Here is an 8,653-nt window from a genome sequence, read left to right as displayed (position 1 = left end):
CTCTACTAAAAATATGAAAATTAGCTGGACGTGGGGGCAGGCACCTGTAATCTCAGCTACTGGGGAGGCTGAGGCAGGAGAATTGCTTGAATCTGGGAGGTGGAGGTTGCAGTGAGCCGAAACCGAGCCACTGTACCCCTAGCCTGGATGACAGAGTGAGACTGTGTCTCAAAAAAACAAAAGAAAATTACACAACTAAAAATAATTTATATGAAATTTTCAAATAAATATAATTATACTAACAGAAAGAAAAGAAACAACTGCTGGCAGCTCCCTACCTCCTACGACAGCAAACCATAATTATTCTCTCTGGTACATCCATACCAGTCACAGTATAGTCAATCTTGCTTTTCACCTTGGCAATTTCACACCACCCCTTCCCAACTCAAATTCAAACTCTCCATCCCAGCTGCACAGCCACTCAACATCCAGAGATCAGTACTCCCGCAGCCTTCTGGCTTTCTCTCAGGCTAATGCTGGCCACTGCTCTCCTCTTCTTTCTCATTCTCTCCCTCCTCCATGCAGCATTCCAGGCTCACCTCCTCCCTGTGCACTTCCTGATCATGCTCACTCATGTGAATTCCTCCTTTCCAGAACTAGATGCACTGCACTTGGAATACACCTGCCCTGGCAAGTGAAACTGCAGCTATCTCTTTTCTGTGGTATAATTCTTCCCCCAAACATCTTAAGCTTCCCAAAGCTGGAACTACAGCTTATGTGCCTAGGTCAGTGCTGAATTTGGAGCAAGTCGTCTGTAAATACGTGTCTGTCAATTGGCTGGTTTCTGGCAAGGCATCCTACTGCAATGCTATACGTAACAAAGAGTAACTATGCCAAAAATGGTGGGCCCTGCTAGGCCCACAGCATAGTCCAGAAAATGACAGAGAGGGCAGTTTGGCCTAAACAGGTTCAGCTGTTGCCAATATAAGTTGCTGGTGGGAGAGTAAATTGGAACAACCCCTATGGAGGGCGATTTGGCAAGATCTACGAATATTAAAAATGCACATACCATCTGTCCCTGCTAGTCTACTTCTAGGAATGATTCCTCAGATATACTTGCAAGGTACAAAATGATGTGTGTGCAAAGTTATTCTTTGTAATTTTTGTTTTTTTGAGACAGAGTTTCACTCTGTCATCCAGGCCGGAGGGCAGTGGCACAATTCCTGCTCCCTGCAACCTCTGCCTCCTAGGTTCAAGCAATTCTCCCACCTCAGCCTCCCGAGTAGCTGGAATTACAGGCATGTGCCACCACACCCAGCTAATTTCCGTATTTTTAGTAGAGACAGGGTTTCACCATGTTGGCCAGGTTGCTCTCGAACTCTTGGCCTCAAGTGATCCACCTACCTAGGCCTCCCAAGGTGCTAGGATTACAGGCGCAAGGCACCACGCCTGGCCTCTGTAGTATATTTTTGTAATAGCAAACAACTGAAAAAATCTGAAGGACCATCTATGGGATCTGGTATTCCATACAGTGGAATTCTACCCAGCCATACCAAAGACATTAGAGAAAGGGTGCTTAATGCACTGATATGGGACCACTGTTAAGTAAAAAAGTAAAATGCAAGCAGTAAATACCCATAATATGGCAGCCTTAACTTTTTTAAAAGGAGGGAGATATATAATGTGCATAGTTACTCATATATGCATATATATTTGCATATCTCTGGAAAATTCCACAAAAAAAACCTAATGATGATAGTTGTATGTGAAGAATAGAATTGGGGAAGTGGAAAGGGAGACTTTTCAGTGTGCATTTTATACTTTTTGAGTTTTGAACCATGTGAATGTATTATTTATTCATAAAGTTAAAGGGCAGAAAGAGATATACTCAGCTATACTTAAGTAGATGGGTGAGGAAGGAGGAAAAAGGTTGTTTTGAGAGAGATTATCAACAGAGCTGACTGGGCAACAGTAAACACTTTCAGAGAGTTCCGTGGAACTGAGGTGGCTGCATTTGTTCAGCAGGATGTTCCTGGCCTCCAGCACAGTTGGAACAGGCTGGGTCAGCCCCAGGCTGTTTGTGGGTCAAAGGCAGTGTTGCCTTTAGTCAAAAGTGTTTCCCTTTCTTCCTCTTCACCCAGAGATGGGTACAGCCTCTCCCCTGCCTCTGCTGTCCCTTGCAGAAAAGTCAGCCCTTCCAAAACTTACTCCTCCCCCTGTCTCCAAAGAGCCTTTCAAAAGCAATCTGTGCTACATTTGGGGAAACACTTTAACAAAATGGGAAAATGCCTATGATAAGCGAAAATAAGGAGGGTACAAAATTCTAAGAATAGTATGATCTCTAATTTTCTGCTTTTCTGGATTTTCCAAACGTCCTACAAGCACCTGCTGCTTTTATCATGAGAAAAGATACCTTTTTTAAAAAAAGTGAACAGCTACATACCTCTCTCTTCTGGGGAAAATGCTGGGCAGCACATTATCCTAACATTCTCTGGGAGGCTCAACAACCCTAATGTCTGATTTTTATAAGCTGAGGCGACCAGGGAGGGGTCACAGCACCAGCTGCCATCTCTGGCACATTTAAGTGCTAGATAAATGTTTCGAATGGGTTAGTAAATGACAGAATGGACAGGCAGCTGAATGGACAGAGTTGGGCAGCTCCCAGAAGCTGCTACAAATGGCGAGGAGAGATGCCTTGCTAGAGTGATGATCAGAGACCACTGGGAAGAGGCCCATGCCCACAACTGCCAAGCAATATGCAGGTTGCCAGCCTTTTCACCCTGGCTTGGGAATGCCCATGCCCGCCCCTTTCTTACTGCATAAGCAACAGATGCTCTTGGTGCTAAGAGGGCAAAGTGGGTCTGCCTCCCTGGCTCATATTCTCTTCCACATCTGTCTCCATCCCACCAGGATCTTTCTATGACTCCTCTGGATAAAAGCCTCCAGAGGCTCCCCACTGCCTACAGCATACAGGACCTGCCAGCACACCCCAGCCTCCTCACGATCTGACTTCTACTGACTTACCCAAAGTGGGCTGTTACTAGCTTGTTTTCCCATCATCCTGTGTGTCACCACCCTCTGCGTCATGTCACAATTCACTCCCCGGCTCTCTCCCAACCACACTCTGGGCCTCTGGATGCTTCACTTCACCTGCCTAGGATGCCCTTCCTGCTATAGGAACCTTTCTTTGTCTGGAAGATACCTGTTCCTTCAAGACATCCTTTAAGGGTCATCTCCCAGCCCCACGTTGGAGCACTCCTGTTGTTTCCTTGTGTATGTTCCCCGCTGGGCTACTCTACTAAATTGCAACTACTGTATTCTTGGTTGTGTTGGTTTTTCTTCCCCTCCCCTATCCTGGTCTTGGCCAAAAATGGAAGTGCTTCTAAAATGCAGGCTCCACACAAGTAGGAGGCTTATCTGTTGTTTTCACTGCTGCATCCCCAGGCTGGAAGAGGGACTAGCACATTCTAAGCATCCAGTAAGTATTTGTTAAATAAGTACATAAGCCAGAACCTCTGTTTCAACAGCCAGAACTACCACCATACCTGTAACAAAAGTCGTGCTTCTGGAAGGTCTGGCAAGCCAAAGGGAAGATATCCAGAAAGGCCCAGAGTGTGGTGCAGGTATCACAAAGGTAGAGAATAATGTCCTTTAATTCCTGTTGCCAAAAGAATACACTGTGTTATTCTCCTCTGCCCACACATACAGATCTGCAGAGCGTCTGAGACAACATTAACACAATCGGAGTCCCAAACAGGCAGGAGGTTACACGGGAGGAAGAGAACACTGGAGGTCCCAGACAAAGCCTGGCTGGTCCATCTTCAGAAGCACGATCTGGGTAAGTCACCTAACCTCTCTAAGTCTCAGTTTGCTATGGTAGCCCCAATGGCTTTACACCCAATGATCGCTGGGTTACTTCCAGTTCTGAGATAATGCAATTTCTTCTCCTAAGCTAAAGAAAAACCAACTCTTAAATCTGAAGACATTATAGAAAGAAGAAACATCCGAGGCAGGACAAGAATATTAAGTACATATTCTTGTACTTAATATTTAAGGTTTTTCACATCTTGAAGAGGGTGTACAAAACACTTTCTAAGTTTCTTACATACTCTCCTGGTTCTCATGACAACTCTGAAAAGTAGGCTGGGAAGCTGTTGAGAATCTCTATTTTACAGATAAGGAAACAGGTTCTGAGGGGTAAAATGATTTGTTCCCACAGTGCCTGCCACATGCCCTTCTGAAACAAGATCACATTCTCCAGGAGGCAGCTCATAGCTGCCTTGTTCCTGTTCTATCCCCAGGGCTTAGTGCAGCATGTGGCACATGCTGAGGCTTCCTGAATGTCTGCCTTCCATTTGTCATCCCTGTTAGACTCGAAATTCCATGAGCACAGGGGCCAGTCTGCTTTTGTTTACTGCTTTACCTCCAGGCCTAGCACAGGGTCTGGCACATGCTGGGGATTCCTCAATATAAGTCCATTGAATGAATGACTGGCTCAATGCATAACATATAAATGAGCATGTCGAACTGAAATAAATGAGGACTCTGAATTCTTATTCCCTGGTTCTTTCCACTACTTTGTAAATGAAGCTCTCAGAGAGAAACGCAAGCCAGCTGAAATGTTCTAAACCTGTGTGATGGGAAATAAATGGCTGCTCACTGCACTGGGGGAAGGGGCCCTGGGCAGGGAAGAGGCCACTGGATTGTCTACTAGGGCAATCTTCCCAGCCTCCGGGTAGACAGGCCCTGGTTGTAGGGACCCAGCAGGAAAGAGACTGCACTGAAGGGCAACATTACCAGGAGAGGCATGTCGTTGGGGGTCAACCGGCCCCTCTCCTCGAGCTTCTGGGGTGTGCTACTGGCCCCATCCCCTTGCAAACCACAGTGCTGGAGGATATTGCTGAAGACCTGTGAAAGACAAGAACGGGCTCTCCCACATCATACCGAACCGGGGCTGGAACCCCTGGCTGCAGCCAGGGTCGGGTGATCTGAAAACTGCCTTGGAGTTTCTTTTTTTACCCCCACTTCCTCCCAATCCTGCCTTGGAGTTTCTGAATATTTACCCATGTTTCCAGGATACAAGCTGAGACAATGACTTTCTTTAAGAGTGGGGTCAGACTAAAAACTATGTAAGACAGAGATGATGAGAGCATCCTTCTTGTAAGAGTGTGAAGAGGATTAAAAAGACAACCTGGGGCCAGGTGTGGTGGCTCACTCCTATAATCCCCAAACTTTGGGAGGCCAAGGATGGAGGATCACTTGAGGCCAGAAGTTCAAGACTAGCCTGGGCAACATAGTGAGATCCCCATCTCTACAAAAAATTTTAAATTAGCTGGGCAAGATGGTATGTACCTGTAATCCCAGCTACTTGGGAGGCTGAGGTGGGAGATCAATTGAGCCCAGCAGTTAGTTCAAGGCTATGATTGTGCCACTGCACACTAGCCTCGGTGATAGAGCAAGAAACTGTCTTATAAAAAAAAAAATAGCCCCCAGAATCCTGTAGATATTATCTGACTGTACAGGCCAGGCAAGTATGATAATGAACATTTAAGATATACCTTTAGCAATGCATAACACAATCCCCTGTAGATGCCTATTTACGGAAACTACATTGAAATAAGACAAATCAACAGTGAGTGGAAAACAGAGTCCATCGTAGGTACTGAACTGACTGTGCCATCTTTAAGGAGCCTAGCATGTAAGGATTTCAAAACTTACCGTGGACAGTGGATATCGCTTGGTGGTAGAATTATGGGGGAACAGTAATGTTCCTCTTTTGTTTCTTTTCCAAATTTTCTATAATGAACATTATTTTGTGAAATAATTTTATAAAACTTTAAAGTTCTTTTTTGAGAAACACTGGTCTCTTACAGGGATAGCCTTAGAAGCATATGGCTGTTGGCAAGCAACACAAAATGCAAGCCAAACTCTTTCTGTATGAGCGCCAGCCAGCAACCCTCAGACTTCGGTCTTGTTCAAGAGGGAAAAGGGCAAATTTTAAAGAGGTGTAGTCAGAGGTAAGACAAAGAGACTGTCTGGGGAAATGGGGGAGTCAGGGAATAAACATTTCCTCAGCTCTTCCAGGAAAGTCAGGGAGGTGGCCTGTCCTCCAAGCTCAACCTCCCCTGGGCAGGGCTAGGAGCTGGTACCTGAAGGATGGTAGGCATGGTTTCATCTAGGTCATTGTAGTAACTCGGCTGCTGTGTAAAGATGTTTCCTAAAAAGAGAAGAGAAAGGTTGGAATTGAGAAAAGGTGGGGGATCAGGGGAGTGAAGAGGACATATTACAAATGGTTGTTAGCATGTTCTGTGACCTTTCTCCCTTTTCCTAATCCTATCTGCAGTCAGGACCTAGGCGGAGTCCTGGCCCCAGGCCCTGCTGGCAGTGAGCTTTGGCCTAGCCTAGAAGCTTCCCCAGGGTGGGGGAGGAAGCTTGCTCAGTATGACTTAACCTTTTAAGCACTTCTGTCTAGTGAATTATGTAAAAGACCTGCCCTGGTCAAACCGGCTCACCCTGATGTCCCCAAGGAGTGATCACACTTAGGCACTGTGCCTCCTATGACAGCTTTGGCTCTGAAAGTTGGAGTTAGTCATCCAGGAAAATTAGCACATAGGATCTCTTTGCTCAAGAAACATAGATGCAATAATCCAGGACTCTCCACCAATGTGAGGAGATTCCAGGGAGATATTTCTCTAGAAATTTCATACCTTTCACTTTTAGATATGCTAACCATACTAATCTATCCTACTCCAAGGTGAGAGGCCTGAGAAGGACTTGGAGATAGATTTACCACACATTTGCAGTTGTTCCTATAAAATGAAGTTTGTCTCTGAGTGTTTACTATTCTCCAAGTGCTGCTGCTATGAGTACACAGGCTCGCGCATATGGTAACGAACAGAAACCAAGTGCTCCGGTTGCCCAAATGGTGAGACAGAGAGGGAGGGAGGGGGAGAGGGAGGATCACAGCTAGCTTGGGGACGTGACAATGTGAAATGTCAATGTCCTTAAGAGGCCAGGGTTCTCATCCCCCTATAATCCCAGTATCTAAGGCTGGCTGACAGGATGTTCTGAATTTCAGCTGTTTTCTGCCTTTGAGCAGGTCTGTCTTTGGTTTCCTTATTGATGACCCTGTAGCCCTTGCTGGACCCTGGAGGATTTGAAAAATGAATGAGATCAAAAGCCAGATGGGGCAGGGTGCGTTAGCAAGACTAGGTGGCTGGACTTTCTGTAGGCACTTTCCTGGATGCCACTGCATTTCTTGATTCCAGAAAGCTGAGTTTTACCAGCCCAGACTTGCGCAGTACCTCCTACCTCCAGATACATGCTGATCCCATAACCTGTGAAGGTGTGCCCAGGCCATCTGCACCCACCTCCTACTCCTGACAGGTAAGGACAGAGCTATCTCCCCGCCAAACTCTCTTCTTCCTATAAAACCCTCCTATCCTACCGTCAAGGTTAAGTCGAAACTCTTGACCATGGCACAAAAGGCCCCGCGAGATCTGGCCTCTGTGGACATCCCAGGACACTCTTTCCCCATTCCCCACATTGCACTCCTCCCTTGCACCATTCTCAACCTCAGATGAGCCCTGTCCCCACCTTCTGTCTGGAGTGCCTTTCTAGAGCTAACTCCACCATAAGGCAGGTGTCATCTCCTCCAAGCAGTGCCTCCTGACCCAGGCATTAGGAGAGATCTCCGCTCACAATTCCCAGGGCCATACCATGTTCTCCACAGCATCCCAACCCCCTCGCACTGGAGAGGCACCCTCTCATGATGCTTTCAGTGCTGCAGTCTGAGGAAAGTGAGGTTTTACATGCATCAGTATAGATCAAATTTCATACTCTGTCTTTGGGATCTTCTAAGTCCCTTTCCTCACCTTCATCTGATTCTAATGACAATGATGATCTAACTTTTGATCTCCTAAAGAAATAATAAAAATGTAAGGAACAGCAATGGCATCCTTTGAAATGTCTGTTCTCAGATGAAGGCATTTCAGAAACCCAGGGTGAATGGAGACACTGACAAGTAGATCACTGCAGTCCACAATCGGGCCAAGGCCCAAGTTGTTCCTGGTTTGCAAAGCAGCACCAAGACGCTAACAGAAAGGTCTTGCTTTCAAAGTTGTACTTGTTGATACAAAATACCAGCCTTGAAGGTTAAAAAAAAAAAAAAAGGTGGGGCGGGGGTAGGGATAGATACTCAGGAGGCTAAGGTGGGAGGATCCCTTGGGGGGGAAAAAGAAGGCAAGGTAAGGAACTGAGCTTCTACTCACAGAACACTCAACCAGTTCCCTTTCTCCCACCTTCTTTGCCTTGTCAATCCTCTTACAAGTCATCACTTTGCCTGAGTTTCTGCCGTATAGAAATCGGAGGCTACCCCTTCTTATGCCTTCTGCTCAAAAATTAAACGGAGAGCTGCTGTGTCTGTGTGTGTTGTGTGTGTGTGTGTGTGTGTGTGTGTGTGAGAGAGAGAGAGAGACACAGAAACTGCAGGCCCCCTCTCTGCATCACTTTGTGGGGGGGGTGCGCACACACACACACACACACACACACACACACACACACCCGCTCTCAACCACACAGTGAAGGGGCTCCTGAGGCCTGGTCTTGACCTCTTTTGTGCTGAATCCCCTCTAAGAGCAAAATAAGGGGCTCTCCTTAATAAGCCAGTTTAGGGTTCTGAGAACTCTTTTTTTTTTTTTTTGAGATGGGGTTT

At 46.3% G+C, this 8,653-nt stretch overlaps 1 protein-coding gene across 9 annotated transcripts in view; it reads right to left on the bottom strand.

Moving 5' to 3' along the window:
- The window catches only part of ASCC2 (activating signal cointegrator 1 complex subunit 2), a 50,674-nt gene that overhangs the window by 20,038 nt on the left and 21,983 nt on the right, over positions 1-8,653 (bottom strand). For all 9 annotated transcript variants that reach the window (XM_017499649.2, XM_037728220.1, XM_017499645.2 and 6 more), the window contains 3 exons: positions 6,090-6,157; positions 4,738-4,848; positions 3,486-3,598 (listed from right to left, as the gene is read on the bottom strand). In XM_017499649.2, the coding sequence (XP_017355138.1) occupies positions 3,486-3,598; positions 4,738-4,848; positions 6,090-6,157 (292 nt within the window). The remainder of the gene's footprint in view (positions 1-3,485; positions 3,599-4,737; positions 4,849-6,089; positions 6,158-8,653) is intronic.

Source organism: Cebus imitator, unplaced genomic scaffold (assembly GCF_001604975.1).
Source record: "Cebus imitator isolate Cc_AM_T3 unplaced genomic scaffold, Cebus_imitator-1.0 Scaffold258, whole genome shotgun sequence".
In the NCBI taxonomy this organism is placed as follows: Eukaryota; Metazoa; Chordata; class Mammalia; order Primates; family Cebidae; genus Cebus; species Cebus imitator.
This window is presented reverse-complemented; position numbering and strand designations above follow the sequence as displayed.